This window comes from Schistocerca gregaria, chromosome 2 (genome assembly GCF_023897955.1).
Source record: "Schistocerca gregaria isolate iqSchGreg1 chromosome 2, iqSchGreg1.2, whole genome shotgun sequence".
In the NCBI taxonomy this organism is placed as follows: domain Eukaryota; kingdom Metazoa; phylum Arthropoda; class Insecta; order Orthoptera; family Acrididae; genus Schistocerca; species Schistocerca gregaria.
The window spans coordinates 949,051,918-949,069,762 of NC_064921.1; the positions used below are offsets into that span (position 1 = coordinate 949,051,918).

The 17,845-nt window shown below is 44.2% G+C and overlaps 1 protein-coding gene across 1 annotated transcript in view; it reads left to right on the plus strand.

The window, feature by feature from the left end:
* The window catches only part of LOC126335419 (tetraspanin-7-like), a 144,120-nt gene that overhangs the window by 34,977 nt on the left and 91,298 nt on the right, over positions 1 to 17,845 (plus strand). Inside the window, exon 2 of the mRNA XM_049998696.1 lies at positions 8,649 to 8,837. Within this exon, the coding sequence (XP_049854653.1) occupies positions 8,649 to 8,837 (189 nt within the window). The remainder of the gene's footprint in view (positions 1 to 8,648; positions 8,838 to 17,845) is intronic.

Genomic DNA, 17,845 nt, shown 5'->3' on the forward strand with positions numbered 1-17,845 from the left:
CAATGAGAAACGTTATACTTTTCGTGGTGGGGCAATATTTTTAAAGTTTGCAACGTAACAGAGACGCGAAAAAGTCTCACGCTAAAACTTGCAGCTGGTGTGGCTCTTTTAGTGTTATCGTAAGATCTATACTGTTCTTCTGGAGGGCTCTATCTATTAACATGGGCTGGGGGGTGATCCTGACGTAACAGAGACGCGAAAAAAGCCTCACGCTAAAACTTGCGGCTGCGGTGGCCCTTTTAGTGTTATCGTAATATCTATACTGTTCTTCTGGAGGGCTCTAGCTTTTAACATGGTCCTAGCGGTTAGCTGGAGACGTGGGTGTCCGTCCCTTATCGTAGGGCCTTCTAGCTTAACACGGTTCTGCTCTCGACTTCTGTTCTCGTTTCTCCCCTCGGAACTGCGTCTGTCTCACTGTGGGAAGGTATAACATGCATTCTTGTGTTAGTCTGTGGTATTCCATTTGCTCACTCGCATTACTTTGGTTAATTTAATGTCATGATTTATTCGGAGCTATGTGACATACTACTGGATTTGCTTATCATGTCAGGATTTTCATGGAAGGTGTTGGATTTGCCTAACACCTTACAAGATGACAAGCTGTGGCGCTGCAGTCATGGACTGTGCGGCTGGTCCCGGCGGAGTTTCGGGTCCTCCCTCGGGCATGGGTGTGTTTTTATCCTTAGGTTAATTTAGGTTGAGTGGTGTGTAAGCTTAGGGACTGATGACCTTAGCAGTTAAGTCCCATAAGATTTCACACACATTTGAACATTTTGAACAAGCTGCATTGTAGACAATTTATTCGTCTGTTGCCTAGAAAGGCTAAGGTCGAATTTGGCCCTCTCGCTTCCTTTCATTTTCATAATCATCCGCATCTTCGCAAATACTGCACTATACTGCACAAAAGCTCATCATAGTCAGTTTCTCTACGCACGTAAACTTACAAACCGGACACATTAATCTGGTCGGAAGGAGACATACCAACCCATCTAATATAGGAGCGCGTGCAGAGAAAAATGTAAAATGTCCCTTTTTCGTGAACACGTTACGTAATCGATAAAACGATTCAGATATTCGAAATTCTATTACTCTTTTCCTCATTACAGATGCTGTCCGTTCTGTTGATTATTTTTAAGTTTTTATCCACTTTTGTTATGTGGAAGCCGGCCTTTGTGACCGAGCGGTTCTAGGCGCTTCAGTTGTGAACCGCGCTGCTGCTACGGTCGCATGTCCGAATCCTGCCTCGGGCATAGATGTGTGTGATGTCCCTAGGTTAGTTAGGTTTAAGTAGTTCTAAGTTCTAGGGGACTGATGACCCCAGATGTTAAGTCCCATAGTGCTTAGAGCCTTTGAACCATTTGTTATAAGAAATAGTAATTTTTGTTGAAGATATTCAACATAAATATTGCTTCTTAGACTTTCCAGTGCTCTATCAGTGTCCATATAGACCTTTGTGTCATCGTATACGCTGTTCGAGGTGGATTATTTCTACAAACGTTTGGTGCCTTTGGTGGAAGAAAAGATATTTTCTTCTTCTTCTTCAACTTCAAGCAGTACACTTACAGCCTCTTCCGTCTTCACAAAGGTCACCTATTACTTGGTGTTCATGTATCCTTCGTTTCTTTAGGTCCACAGTCAGTTTCATGTCTCAGTATTCTTTCGGCTCCCATTCTTTTAAAATGCTTCTTTCATTTTATTATCGCGTATTCTATTCCTTCGATTGAGCAAAACATATTTAATTCTTTCCTTATTGCGAAATTCTTTATTCGGCCTCTCATTTTCAGTTGGTTGTACCTTCTTTAGTCTCACTCTCGTATGTGAGCATAAATGTTGCCATTCCTTTTTAGAATTTCATCTTTGCGTCTTTCCCGGTTTTATTGACTAATGTTCGTTGTATAGTGCCACAAGTCATTTTAAGCATGTTTAACTTATTTAACTTATTTTAACTTATTGGACACGTCATTATAATATTCAGAACTCACGTTACATCGTAATAGATTAAAGTGGGATGCCTGTTCAGCTGATTTTACAATTAGCATTATTTTAGAACATACAGGGTATTTTCCTTTCAGAGCAATAACTTTGGTTTTATTTTATGATATTTTCGAGTTAAAGAGTTTGCCTTTTAGGTACAAGGGATACAGAGTAAAATGAGAATCATTCTCCATATTTCGTAAAGCTATCTGGTCATCAGCAAAGAGTATAGTATTTGAATATGCCTTTCTACGAATTAACTTTATTTCTAGGTTAACTTCTTGTTTCCACAGCCTAAACATGTGGGCAACATATATGTATTAAATAGTGTGGGTGAAAGACTGAACCCTTGTCGTATTCCTCGGTTAGTTGCTATTGGTCCTATTTTCTTCTTGCCTGTTTTATCAAAAATTTTGCTATTTAAAAGTCAAGTATCTGTCACCTGGATTAAATGTTTAGGGTAACCTCTACTTTGTTTTATATTCCACAATATCCGTTCTGTCGAAGAATTTTCCATAATGTACAAACGCAGTACGAATCTCCAGATTACGTTTCGTCTGTTTTAGATTATCTGCAGCAGCACTGTAATAATGTCTCTGCATGATCGTTCTTTTCTAAAGCCACTTTGCTCCTCTAGCAAAAGGACGTGAGCTACTCTTTACATTCTGCTACTAATTATGGGCGAATATAATTTATGCCCGGTGTTCAACAGACATACTCCTCTGCAATGTTCACAAGAATTTCTAGTTCCTTTTTGACTGAATGTCATTAGTTCCATCACTCTTCAAGGATATAGAATTATTTTCCATTTTAAGTATTCAGTTAATGAATGCAACAGCCTCAATTCTAACATTAATACGCCACATTTGACAAGTTCTGCATTAATGTTATCGGCTGCTGCTGCTTTTCTATTCTTTATCTTCTTCGGTGCTTCCTGTCTCTCCTCCAGTGCAGTACTGTCTGATTTGTGTATTTCATCATATCGTCCTTTGTTCTGGTTTATTTTCGTTAGCTCAATTTTATCATTGTTTTCTACGGGTAATCCTAGATAGTGTTTTATCCAACTTTCTTTGTCTATTACTAGAAATCATGCAAAAGTTTTTTCTTGTTTGTTGTTTCACGAGTTTATAAGCCATCTCTCGTCTTGCATGTAGATCATTTACGTGCCGTCTCCTTGTTGTCGTCCAAACTAAGGTCATGTGCAGGTCAAGGGCACTTGGGAGTACTGTTTTCCTGAAAACAGTCGTAATCTTATCGCAAGCAGTAGCCTTCCAATGACCATTTAACACAATTTTTCAGTCTTTCCGGAAAATTATGTAGTATAGCGTTGTGCGACCACTCTTCCTACTCCGTCTTTCATTGTTACATGGCTACGAGCGTACGAGCGGTACACCATTCACGTTGGGCAGTCTGCGATGATACACCAACAAACCGGACAGCTTCACTCACGGTATGGTTATGGCGACTTCTAAAAGTCCCTTTCTGCCTCTCTACCACGTCGCCACGTCATCCATTTACCGCGCTGATTCCATGAAAGCATTTTGCACATACAAGTTACACCTAAAAAGTTCGGTGAATGGCCCTAGCAAAATAAAGGAAACAAAATTTCCTTACAAAATTTCCTTACTTGCCTTCAGAATAATCACAATCAGCTTCAAGACATTTCTGACATCGATGGTAACGCCGTTGGAAACTATAAGTAAACGCTCCTTGTGGAAGCACCTTGATCACGAGTGTCTGCAAAACATAAACCTAGCGCTGCTGCTTCTGGATCATGGGGTCACGGGTTCAATTCCCGTCCGGGTTGGGGAATTTCTCTACCCGGGGACAGGGTGTTTGTGTTGTTGTCATCATTTCATCATCATCATCATCATTCGTGACAGCGGCTATATCGGTTTGTGAAAAAATTGGACTGTGTAAAAATTGGGAATTTGTACGGGCGCTGATGACAGCGCAGTTGAGCGCCCCACAAACCAAACATCATTAAAGCATAAGCCTCCCAGGAGTAACAAAAAGAAGTCTGCCGGCGCCAAATCTGGAGAATAAGGAGGATGTTGAAGAACAGTCACCTTGTGTTGAGTGACAAAGCTGAGCACGCAGACATTGTGACCACGGTGATTCGAGCAATTCCACGACAACATTTGCTAATAGTTACAAGCGGCATTACAACCGATAACAGAAGTGTGTAGTAGCTAATGGTGATTACTTTGAAGGCCAGTAAAGGTATTTTGTTTATAACTCTTGTTTCCTTTATTTTCGGAGGTCATTCACCGAACTTTTCAGGCGCACCACTTCCGGTCCTGACCGCGTTGAGACAGATGTACAGCGCTTCGAAACGAGGAGTGTGCTCTCAGAAGGTTTCTAATATTTTATTTAGTGAGCTTATGTTCTTGGTAATAATGGTTCAAGGGAAGTCCGAAGCGTACTGCTATTATCGGCTTGCCCAAAAGGCAAATGAAAGAACTGAAAGAAAATTTCGGAACGACGAAAAAGGTAATAAGGGAACAAAAATGTTGCAACTCGTGGAGTACAAAGCAGTTTTGACCGAAAGAAACAGCCAAGCTCAGTTCGACTCGAAGCTTATTATTTTTGACACAGATGCTGTGTTTACTAAATTTCGTACCATTGCATCTAGAGGATAGTGCACATAGGAACACACTTTGGTTTTTGGTCCGTTCTTCAGTCTAGTGATTAATTTTACAATCACATGAGGGAATCCGTACTAGAGACCGCCATAAACAGTTTCCGACGTGTTTGTTATTGTTAAACACGAGGTTGTGTTTTGCGCCGCATTTATAAATATTTCGCGTTCTGCACGTTAAAGCTATTTGAAATGTATTGTTTTTCTGTTCCAATATGTATTTAACTTTTAAGTAATTTTAATACTATTTCCGCTTAATTGGATTTCACTTACTCGTTATTGGTGTGTAGTAGAGTAGCAATGTAACGGATAGACTACTGAATAGAGTACTGGCAAGATTTTCTCGATAGTAACACTTATAAATTTCAATCGAATATTTGTTCCTAGATACATGGCCACGCAGTACCATCGTGTCGGATAGCCGTGCGTGTTAAAGCGCTTGTTTCTGGAACGGGGAGGCGTGCGGCTTGATTTGAATCCGTGACCCATTAGCGACAATTTGAGATGTAGTGCTACAGAAGCATGTTGGAAATTAGGTACGGAATGAGGAGGTTCTCCGTAGAATCGACGAGGAAAAGAGTACATGGAAAACACTGACGAGAAGAAGGGATACAATAGTAGAGTATCTCATAAGACATCACGAAATAACTTCCACGGTACAAGAGGGTAAAAACTGTAGAGAAAGACGCAGAGTGGAATGTGTCCAGCAAATGACCGAGGACGTAGGTTGCAAGTGCTACTCTGAGATGAAGAGGTTGGCATAGGAGAGGAATTCGCGGCGGGCCGCTTCAGACAGAAGACTGACGACTTAAATAAAAAATAATAATAAATAATAAAATAAAACGAAACATAAAAAATGCACAAAAATACATAGAAACACAAGTAGGAAAAAAAAACGAGTAAATAAATTTAAATATCTTGGAGAAACTATACAACAGAATGGACTAGAAAAATCTGCAATAGATGTAAGGATTAACAAAATGGAAAGACAATATGGTTTGATCAAAAATATTTACAACAAGAAATGTATATATAGAAAAACAAAACTAAAACATTACACCGCAGTGTTACGACCAGAATGTTTATAAGGATGTGAATGCCTAACTATGAACTGCAAGATGGACAAACTAGAGGTACTGGAAAGAAGGATTATTAGAAAAATGATGGGTGCAATGAAAACTGCAGATGGTTGGAAAATAAAAAGTAATGAGGAGTTCTACAAAAATATAGAGAAAATATCTGAAGTAATGGTCAAACCAAGAGAAGCCTTTTTTGGACATCTCTACCGAATGGATGGAAATAGACTAATAAAACAAATACTCCTATATTTCTGGAAGAAGAAATCGACAATAGCATGGATTACAGAAGTAAGAAACGATCTTGAAAAAAATAACGTCAAAGAATCAGAAATAGCAGAAAGAAACCGTTTTAAAAACAAAATACTAAATTTGGAAGGCTTTCAAAGCAGAAGAAATAAAAAATCGGGAACAACACGGACAGAAGAAAGGAAGAGACTTCATGGGGAAAAAATGAGGGAATACTTGAAAAATAGGAAACAACAACAACAAAGGAAGAAGAGGAACTGAAGTTGTTAACGTGATCCTAGTTGGTCAATACTATTGTTAAAAAAAAACCCGAAACATGGTAGCTGTTTCCCTTCTTTCCGTCAGCACTCTCTCCTACTCCTAAGCCACCCGTGAATTTAATCGTGTATTCATCGTGCTACAGTGCGCTGTCCTAATTTTAATCACCAACAGTGTATTTTGTCGGATAAAGTGTGTAACTGTTAGGTGTTCGGACTGAGAGACTCTAGTGGAGACCGTGAGACCTTTGAGAGGGGTGCGTCGTGTGGGTGACCTTTGCGCGGTTGCTGGTATCGTGGCGTGAATGGCTGGGCTGGCCCCTTTCCGCTTCCACCGGCCGATGTTCACGGCCGATTTGGCCGGGCGGCTCTGCTCGCTGGTGCCGATGAGGCGCTCAAAGGCTTAAACGCGCCCTGAATGTCAGCCGCGGCCGCTGCGACGCCGTTAAACGGCCGACCCCCCCGCATGACGAGCCGTGGGCGCGTCCATAAACTTCGGCGGCGCTGCCAGGTCACTCTGTGTGGTCATCGTGAGCCCCTTCGCACGGCAGAGGTTTATCACTCAAGTAGGACGCCTACCAGTTTCATTCCTGTTGAGACTTTCACGCAGCTTGTTTTCATGTCGTTGTTTGAGATCACGCCACGATGCAATGTACAGCTATACAGGATGTTACAAAAAGGTTCGGCCAAGCTTTCAGGAAACATTCCTCACACATAAAAATAAAAAAAAGATCTTATGTGGACATGTGTCCGGAAACGCTTAATTTCCATGTTATAGCTCATTTTAGTTTCGTCAGTACTTCCACGATTCACCGCCAGTTGGCCCAATTGAAGGAAGGTAATGTTGACTTCGGTGCTTGTGTTGACATGCGACTCATTGCTCTACAGTACTAGCACCAAGCACATCAGTACGTAGCATCAACAGGTTAGTGTTCATCACGAACGTGGCTTTGCAGTCAGTGCAATGTTTACAAATGCGCAGTTGGCAGATGCCCATTTGATGTATGGATTAGCATGAGGCAATAGCCGTGGTGCTGTACGTTTGTGTCGAGACAGATTTTCAGAACGAAGGTGTCCCGACAGGAAGACGTTCGAAGCAATTGATCGGCGTCTTAGGCAGCGCGGAACATTCCAGCCTATGCCTCGCGGCTGGGGAAGACCTAGAACGACGAGGACACCTGCAATGGACGAGGCAATTCTTCGCACAGTTGACGATAACCCTAATGTCAGCGTCAGAGAAGTTGCTGCTGTACAAGGTAACGTTGACCACGTCACTGTATGGAGAGTGCTACGGGAGAACCAGTTGTTTCCGTACCGTGTGCAGCGTGTGCAAGCACTATCAGCAGCTGATTGGCCTCCACGGGTACACTTCTTCGAATGGTTCATCCGACAATGTGTCAATCCTGATTTCAGTGCAAATGTTCTCTTTACGGATTAGGCTTCATTCCAACGTGATCAAACTGTAAATTTTCACAATCAACATGTGTGGGCTGACGAGAATCCGCACGCAATTGTGCAATCACGTCATCAACACAGATTTTCTGTGAACGTTTGGGCAGGCATTGTTGGTGATGTCTTGATTGGGCCCCATGTTCTCCCACCTACGATCAATGGAGCACATTATCATGATTTCATACTGGATACTCTACCTGTGCTGCTAGAACATGTGCCTTTACAAGTACGACACAACATGTGGTTCATGCACGATGGAGCTCCTGCACATTTCAGTCGAAGTGTTCGTACGCTTCTCAACAACAGATTCGGTGACGGACGGATTGGTAGAGGCGGACCAATTCCGTGGCCTCCACGCTCTCCTGACCTCAACCCTCTTGACTTTCATTTATGGGGGCATTCGGAAGATCTTGTTTACGCATCCCCGGTACCAAATGTAGAGACTCTTCGTGCTCGTATTGTGGACGGCTGTGATACAATACGCCATTCTCCAGGGCTGCATCTGCGCATCAGGGATTCCATGCGACGGAGGGTGGAGGCATGTATCCTCGCTAACGGAGGACATTTTGAACATTTCCTGTAACAAAGTGTTTGAAGTCACGCTGGTACGTTCTGTTGCTGTGTGTTTCCATTCCATGATTAATGTGATTTGAAGAGAAGTAATAATATGAGCTCTAGCATGGAAAGTACACACGTCTACATAACATATTTTCTTTCTTTGTGTGTGAGGAATGTTTCCTGAAAGTTCGGCCGTACCTTTTTGTAACACCCTGTATAGGCGTTGCCCACCTCAACGCTGTATTCTACTTGTTTACATAGCTCTGTATTTGAATACACATGCCTATACCAGTTTCTTTGGTGCTTCAGCGTATCACCTGCAGTGATAAGAGAGGTCAGTGTGCCATTCTAACGTGGTGACTAGTGCCGTGGTTAGCTTATAAGGGCAGCGCGCCGCCTGTGATGTGGAGGGGCGTGCTGAGGGAGTGTGCCGTGTTGCAGCTGACGGGGATCGCCATCCTGGCGGCGGGCATCTGGCTGGAGGTGGAGCTGTACAAGTACATGGAGCTGTCCACCGAGTTCTCGCGCTCCGCGCCCTACGTGCTGCTCGGGTCCGGCGCGCTCATCGTGCTCGTCGGGTCGCTGGCCTGCTGCTGCACCGTCAAGGGACAGCCAGCCCTGCTCTACATCGTGAGTACACGCCCACACACTGCTTTTTTGGTCACCAAAATAACGCTTCCAGCCAGCAAGAAAACGGTAAGCGCCGACGTTCTATTGCGGAAGCTTGAGGTGATAGTGATGTTGATTTAGGACTCATATCAGGATCGTCATCCTTCAAACATCCGAACTGACTATGCAAATGTAGACGAGATGTGGCTCAAATTCAATGATATAGTAGCAACAGCAATTGAGAGATTCATACCTCATAAATTGGTAAGAGATGGAACTGATCGCCCGGGGTACACCAAACAGGTCCGAACGCTGTTGCAGAGGCAACGGAAAAAGCATGCGAAGCTCAGAAGAACGCGAAATCCGGAAGGTTCACTAAAATTTACAGACGCGCGAAATTTGGCACGTACTTCGATGCGAGATGCCTTTAATAGGTTCCACAACGAAACATTGTCTCGAAATTTGGTAGAAAATCCGAAGAAATTCTGGTCGTATGTAAAGTACACAAGCGGCAAGACGCAGTCAATACCTTCGCTGCGCAGTGCCGATGGTACTGTTACCGACGACTGCGCCGCTAAAGCGGGGTTATTGAACGCAGTTTTCCGAAATTCCTTCACCAGGGAAGACGAATGGAATATTCCAGAATTTGAAACACGAACATCTGCTAGCATGAGTTTCTTAGAAGTAGATACCTTAGGGGTTGCGAAGCAACTCAAATCGCTTGATACGGGCAAGTCTTCAGGTCCAGATTGTATACCGATTAGGTTCCTTTCAGATTACGCTGATACTATAGCTCCCTACTTAGCAATCATATACAACCGCTCGCTCGCCGATAGATCTGTACCTACAGATTGGAAAATTGCGCAGGTCGCACCAGTGTTTAAGAAGGGTAGCAGGAGTAATCCATCAAACTACAGACCTATATCATTGACGTCGGTTTGCAGTAGGGTTTCGGAGCATAACTGTATTCAAACATTATGAATCACCAGGAAGGGAACGATCTATTGATACGTAATCAGCATGGTTTCAGAAAAAAAAGTTCTTGTGCAACGCAGCTAGCTCTTTAACGCACAAAGTAATGTCCGCTATCGACAGGGGATCTCAAGTGGATTCCGTATTTCTAGATTTCCGGAAAGCTTTTGACAATAAGCACTAGCAGCAGATTAAGGGGGGATAGGACGTCCTGAATCCTTCCTGGTCATGCTAACAAAGTTTTATGAATTTATTTGTAAAATTATAGACAGTGTGAATTAAAATGTCCTGTGGTGCCTCTCCTGCTCCAAGTCGGCCCGTTTCACGTCCTACCTCCCTTAACAGCTGGGACCTATTAACTACTATAAAAAGTTATAAAAAAACATTTTGCACCACTACCGAATCTATGAAACTGTCTGGACTTAAAATTAATGGAAACAGAAAATGCAAAAGTAAACTACGCCATACAAAAAAAAAAAAAAAAAAAAAAAAAGAATCTTTACTCTGAAATACAGAAACAAACAATAGTCAAAGTACAGGCAGTGTGTTCGAAAGTGCACTTCTTTACGCACCAAGTCACTCAAGAAAGGAAATAGGAGTAATCCGCTAAAATACAGACTCACATCGCTAATCTCTGTTGGTCCATCATGGACAGCGGACATCAGCTGGTTAAGTAGTTGTCATTGTCAATGAAATTCACCAACAGGCTTGTAACTATAAGTAGGCTGTTTAGGTTTTCTTATTGGTAATGCCACATAGCGCTCTGTATGAAAATCACTGGCTGTGCTGTGTGCAGTCTGTGGCTAGTTTGTATTGTTGTCTGCCATTGTAGTGTTGGGCAGCTGGATGCTAATAGCGCGTAGCGTTACGCAGTTGGAGGTGAGCCGCCAGCGGTAGTGGATGTGGAGAGAGAGATGGCGGAGTTTTGAAATTTGTAAGACTGGATGTCTTGAACTGCTATATACATTATGACTTTTGAACGCTATTGAGGTAAATACATAGTTTGTTCTCTATCAAAATCTTTAATTTGCTAACTATGCCTATCAGTAGTTAGTGCCTTCAGTAGTTTGAATCTTTTATTTAGCTGGCAGTAGTGGCGCTCGCTTTATTGCAATAGTTCGAGTAACGAAGATTTTTGTGAGGTAAGTGATTTGTGGAACGTATAGGTTAATTTAGTCAGGGCCATTCTTTTGTAGGGATTTTTGAAAGTCAGATTGCGTTGCGCTAAAAATATTGTGTGTCAGTTTAAGCACAGTAATTCATTAATTGTTCAAAGGGGACGTTTCATAACTTAAGATGTAATTTTACTTTATTTGGAAGGCTACCACTTTTAGCATTTCACTATGCTATCTTCAGGCCCCATACGCATCTCTCCAAATAAACGGAAATCTCATATAGAGCCATAAATCTCTGGATTGCTTCTTTCGAAGTCTTGATAGCAACTGCCGGCCGCGGTGTGGCCGAGCGGTTCTAGGCGCCTCAGTCCGGAACCGAGCGACTGCTACGGTCGCAGGTTCGAATCCTGCCTCGGGCATGGATTTGTGATGTCCTTACGTTAGTTAGGTGTAAGTAGTTCCGAGTCTAGGGGACTGATGACCTCAGATGTTAAGTCCCATAGTGCTCAGAGTCAGTTGAACCATTTTTGGTAGCAACTGAGTGCTACCATGCCTTAGAATGAAGCACTACTGTAACGGTTGAATTCCCTACAGCCAGAGATTTATGGCTGGACATGACATTTCGTTTATTTGGAGAGATGCATATGGGGCCTGAAGATGGCGTAGTAAAATGCTGAAACTGGTAGTCCTCGAAACAAAATAAAATAATATCTTAAGTTACACGACTGTTGGTGAATTTCGTTGACATTGACAATAACGTTTTAACGTCGATTTTCTGTAGGATTTTGGAACATAGTGTTCGAAAATTATGAGTTATTCCGAAGAAAGCGATTTATTGACGAATAACCTTAGAAAATATCGCTCGTGTGAAACTCAACTTGCTCTTTATTCTCACGAAGTAATGAATGCTATCGACAGGGTAGCTCAAAAAGGTTCCCTATTTTTAGATTTCTGGAACGCACTTGGTTCCGTTCGCCACAAGTGTCTTCTAATCATATTGCGTGCCTGTGGACTATCATTTCAGTTGCGCGACTGTATTCGAGTTTGCAGTAATTGACGGAAAGTCATCGAGTAAAACAGTCCACCCCGATAGCTGAATAGTCAGCGTGACGGACTGCCGTCCTAAGGGGCCCGGGTTCGATTCCCGGCTGTGTCGGGGTTTTTCTCCGCTCAGGGACTGGGTCTTGTGTTCTCTTCATCATCATTTCATCCCCATCCGGCGAGCAGGTCGTCTAATGTTGCGGCGAATGTAATAAGACCTGCAACAAGGCGGCTGGACCTGCCGCGTAAGGGACATCCCAGCCAATGACGCCAAACGCTCATTTCCATTTGCGTCGAGTAAAACGGAAGTGATTTCTGTAAATCGACGTTATCGAGATGAATCTGTAATTTAATTGATTACTCCTGTTTCGTTTCTTGGATACTGGTGTGACTTGGTGTGTAATGAATTGTTATAGGCCCTCTGCTAACTGCATAAACGATTTAGGAGGCAATCTGATTGTCTGCGGATGATGCTGTCATTTAACGTCTTGTAAAGTCATCAGATGATCAAAACAAATTTCAAATCGATTTAAACAAGTTATCTGGTGTATGGAGCGATAAGTGGCAATTGTCTCTAAATATTGATAAGTGCGAAGTCGTCCACACCAGTACCAAAAGAAATCCGCAAGATTTAGATTACACGAAAAAGCAAGGTCTGTAAATTCAAGTAAATACTTTAGGATTACGATTTAAAATAACTTAAGTTGGAACGATCATAAAGGTAATGTGGATAAAGGAAACTGAAGATTAGGATTTGTTAGCAGAACAGTGACAAGTATATGAGAAAACGCAACAGGCCTATTAAAGAGACTGACTACACTACGCTTGTAAGTCCTCCTCTGTGGTATTGCTGTGCTCTGTGGCATCCGCATCAGATAGGATCAAAGATGGACAGCTCCTTTTGTAGTATCACGAAACAGGGGAGAGAGCGCCACGGACATGATTCGTGGATTGGGGTGGCGATCATTAAAACATACTTGTTTTTCGTTGCAGGAACTTCTCGTGAAATTTCAGTCAACAACTTTCTACTCGCAGTGTGAAAATATTCGTTTGGTACCCACCTACCTAGGGAGGGATGAGAATCATAATGAAATAAGAAAAGTCAGAGCTCGTACAGAAAGATTTAAGTGTTCGCTTTTCCCGCGGGATATTCGACAGTGGAACAGTAGAGAAACATCTTGACGGTGGTTCGATGAAACCTCTGCCAGGCACTTGTAGATTGTAATCGGAAGATTATAGGAACAACAGGTGGTAATCCTCCATATGATCATCATTGAGACGGAGGATCAATACCTCATATGCGATACTGAGCAGTAATCCGTTCATCATAAGAATAAACCTGATGCAAACATTGCTCTATGTATTCTTCCGCGTTTGCTGGAACCTCGTTGGATTTCCGTTTCACGTGGGACTGCTGCCAGGCTGTCTCGAGTACTGTCAAGTACGATAATAAGGGCACGTTTTTTGCTGTGCAATAATATTGGACAACAGCTTTACCGGCGCATTTGACTTGGACAGCACTCACCGGTCAGCTGGTACAGCTAGCCTGCAGTATAGCTAGCCCGCAGTGCGTCGGTACTAGACGGACTTCCAGAATGGCCCTACTTCACCTAAACTGACTGCCACAGCTTTCGTATCCCAGCCGGCATGAATGAAAAAACCTTGCTCCATTAAGCGGACGAGATAAAAACTGACATGCCATCGGGATCTCTTGCTATTATTCTACCCAGTATCAGACCGTAGGAAGGCATGGACTACGACCCTACTAGCAGGAAGCCACTAATTTCAACGGATACTGTCGCAGAGGTGGTAGAAATCACAACACTAACGCAAAGAGACATATTCTGAAATTAGTACAGAACAGCTGACTCTTAACTGAGTGCAGCCTCCACTGACATAGGCCCGCATTTCGTGGTCGTGCGGTAGCGTTCTCGCTTCCCACGCCCGGGTTCGATTCCCGGCGGGGTCAGGGATTTTCTCTGCCTCGTGATGGCTGGGTGTTGTGTGCTGTCCTTAGGTTATTTAGGTTTAAGTAGTTCTAAGTTCTAGGGGACTGATCACCATAGATGTTAAGTCCCATAGTGCTCAGAGCCATTTGAGCCACTGACATAAGTACTATCACAGAAGGTCGTATAGAAAGACCATTTTCTATACAAGTTAGCCTGTGAACACTTCGGAGAGAGAATTCAGGACCACGAGAACTAGGTTGCGGCAACGAATGGGGACTGGCAGACTTCGGTGAACCTTACCGCATGAATGACGCTGCTTCTCTCCCGTAGTATGGCGAAACACTTGCAACTGCCAAACTACCGAAACGGCGATCTGTTTCGAGCTTCGTTACTAGACCGTGCCCGAAGTAGCGACTGTTAAACAATAGCTTAGCATGGCGGAGAGTGCTTCCTAGACAAGAAGCAGTCGCGGGCGAGACGCTAGCTGGTAGCTTTTCCAAGAAGACATTGCAGAATCTGGGCCGGAGCGGCGATGCACAGGGGTTCTGTTAGCTGGTCGGTACCTCACACTTGTGTGCTTTCGGCTGAAAACAAGCAGTTCCGGTGCCAACTTGTTAGGTGGTCAAGCCGTTAGCTGTCGCCTGCTGTGCCATAGAACTCGCCGCTTCCTTGTTGTACAAGAGGTTTTCTAACCTAGCGCGACGTCTGCTGTTATGATGGCGGGCTTCTTTGTGTTGGTGCTCGCCTCAAGCCCAAGAACTTAAACTTTAATCGTTTTAACGGCCGCCGCCATATTGAACAGTTTGTAAATTCCTCTCAAAATAACGGCAACCGAAATCTGTATGTATGTATCTGTATTTAGGGAATTATTATAAAAAGAGTTCTTTCGTTTTTGTAATTATTAAAATGATTCAAATCACCGGTGTGTTTTTAGATAGTTATAAATAAAATTGAAATGCAAATTATGGATAGACCAGCTGTTTGTTCCTGGGGGGGGGGGGGGGGGGGGGGAGCGTGTTTTGTGTCTAGCAGAATGCGGGTGGGCGTTATCGTAGAGTAGAATCACTTCACGCTGTCTTCCTGGTCGCGGTTCTTGCATGGCGTGTGCAAGACGCCCAAGTTGTTGACAGTGAATGTCGGCAGTGACGATTACACCTCGGGGAAGCAGTTCAGTGAACCACACCTTCGCCCTTCCACGGGAGTTGCTGCTTTGTTTGGGCTCAACCATCTCCTTCTTTCCCCTGCTTTAGCGTAGAGACACCATTTCTCGATACAACAACGATATAGGGTAGGAATGGTCGGCCTTGTTCGCGAGCTAATTGATGGCGGACAGGCAGAGATGTACATGTGATCACACATGTGGCCACCCGCCGATTTTTGTGATTTTGGCTTAGATCATGCGGTACCATACTCTCGATTTTTGAACCTTCCTCACATCATGCAATCGTTGCACGATGGTGGAATGATCACAGTTCATCACATCCGCCATTTCTCGAGTACACTGACGTGGGTGTAGAAATGGAAATGAGCGTTTGGCGTCATTGGCCAGGAAGCTCCTTACGGGGCAGGTCCGACCGCCTTGGTGCAGGTCTTATTACATTCGACGCCACATTTAAAAAAAATTATTCTATTAACCTAGTGTTGGTTAACACCCAGTAAGGATCCCACTCCACGCAGCAATATTCTAACAGAACACGAACGAGTGTAGTGTAAGGTGTCTAGTGGACTTGTTGCATCTTCTAAGTGTCCTGCCAATGAAACGCAACCTTTGGCTCGCTTTCCCCACGCTATTGTCTATGTGGTCTTTCCAACTGAAGTTGTTCGTAATTCTAGCACCCAGGTACTTAGTTGAATTGACAGCCTTGAGAATTGTACTATTTATGGAGTAATCGAATTTCTTTTGGAACTCATGTGGATCACGTCACACTTTTCGTTGTTTAGCGTCAACTGCCACCTGCCACACATAGAGCAATCTTTTCTAAATCGCCTTGCAACTGATACTGGTTTTCGGATGACCTTACTAGACGGTAAATTACAGCATCATCTGCTAACAACCTAAGAGAACTGCTCAGATTGTCACCCAAGTCATTTATATATATCAGGAACAGCAGAGGTGCCAGGAGGCTTCCCTGGGGATCACCTGATATCAGTTCAGTTTTACTCGATGATTTGCCGTCTATTACTACGAACTGCGACCTTCCTGGCAGGAAATCGCGAATCCAGTCGCACAACTGAGACGATACCCCATAGGTCCGCAGCTTGATTAGAAGTCGCTTGTGAGGAACGGTGACAAAAGCTTTCCGGAAATCTAGAAATACGGAATACCACCATGCAAAATAAAATGCTATGAATTTATGTACTAACGTAGTAGTTTGAGCTTCTACAGAGCAGAGCAGATCATTGGGAGGCCGACGTGGGATGGGATGGTGAGGAGAAGCAGCAGGTGTGGCAGGGAAGGGAAGCGGAGGAGGCGGGAGCGGCTTTCGGGGCCCGGGGCAGCCTCCAATCAATACGGCAGCCCCCGGGGCAGGGACAGGGCAAAGGTCACCGCCGCGAGCTCTGCTCGAGCTCCAGCCGGCTGCTGTTCGCGGCGAGCAGCGGCTGGCGCTGAGGCGCCCTCAGTATACGCGGCGTTTCACGTCTACCGAGTGCGCTCCTGGAAGGTCCCCACAGCAAGTAAACATTAAAACTACACTCCGTCCGAAGAGACCATGAAGGCGCAACTCCACCGACCGGCCGCCGGGTCATCCTCAGTCCACAGGCGCCACTGGATGTGGATAGGGAGGCGCATGTGATCAGCAAACCGCTTTTCAACCGTACGGCAGTTTACAAGACCCGAGCCGCTACTTCTCAATTAAGTAGCTCCTCAATTTGCCTCACAATGTCTGAGCGCTCGGCAGACTGGACGGTCACCCATCCAAGTACTAGCCCAGCCCGACAGCGCTTAACTCCGGTGACCTGACGGGAACAGGTGTTGCCAAAAAATGATTCAAATGGCTCTGAGCACTATGGGACTTAACTTTTGACGTCATCAGTCCCCTAGAACCTAGAACTACTTAAACCTAACTAACCTAAGGACATCACACACACCCGTGCCCGAGGCAGGATTCGAACCTGCGACCGTAGCGGTCGCATGGCTCAAGACTGAAGTGCCTAGAACCGCTCAGCCACCCCGGCTGGCAAGGTGTTGCCACTGCGGCGAGCAAGTAGACATAGTAACCGATAATAGGTGGCACTTAAAATGCTCATCGCAACAAAGAAAACTATTTGCCACCATAAAGAAATCAACGGGAGAACAGAACGAAGTATCAGAATAATAGAACTTCAAATGGTTCAAATGGCTCTGAGCACTATGGGATTCAACATCTGAGGTCATCAGCCCCCTAGAACTTAGAACTACTTAAACCTAACTAACCTAAGGGCATCACACACATCCATGCCTGAGGCACGATTCGAACCTGCGATCGTAGCAGTCGCGCGGTTCCGGACTGAAGCGCCTAGAACCGCTCGGCCACGCGGCCGGCTATAATAGAACTACAATACAGAACAGAACAGCATAAAGCTACAATACAACAACTATCAAAAATTTCGTCTACTTTGTTAAAAGTAGCGGGAGGCATGATAGAGTAGTCAAAGCAGATGCAATGCTGAATGTGCCGGGATCGATTATGGTGTTAAATAGCTTTCTTTGTTGCGATGAGCATTCTAAGTTGCCACCTATTATCGGTTGCAATGTCTACTTCCTTGCCGTAGTGGCAATACCTTGCCGGCCGCGGTGACCAAGCGGTTCTAGGCGCTTCAGTCTGGAACAGCGTGACCGCTACGGTCGCAGGTTCGAATCCTGCCTCGGGCATGCGTGTGTGACGTCCTTAGGTTAGTTAGGTTTAAGTAGTTCTAAGTTCTAGGGGACTGATGTCCTCAGAAGTTAAGTCCCATAGTGCTTAGAGCCATT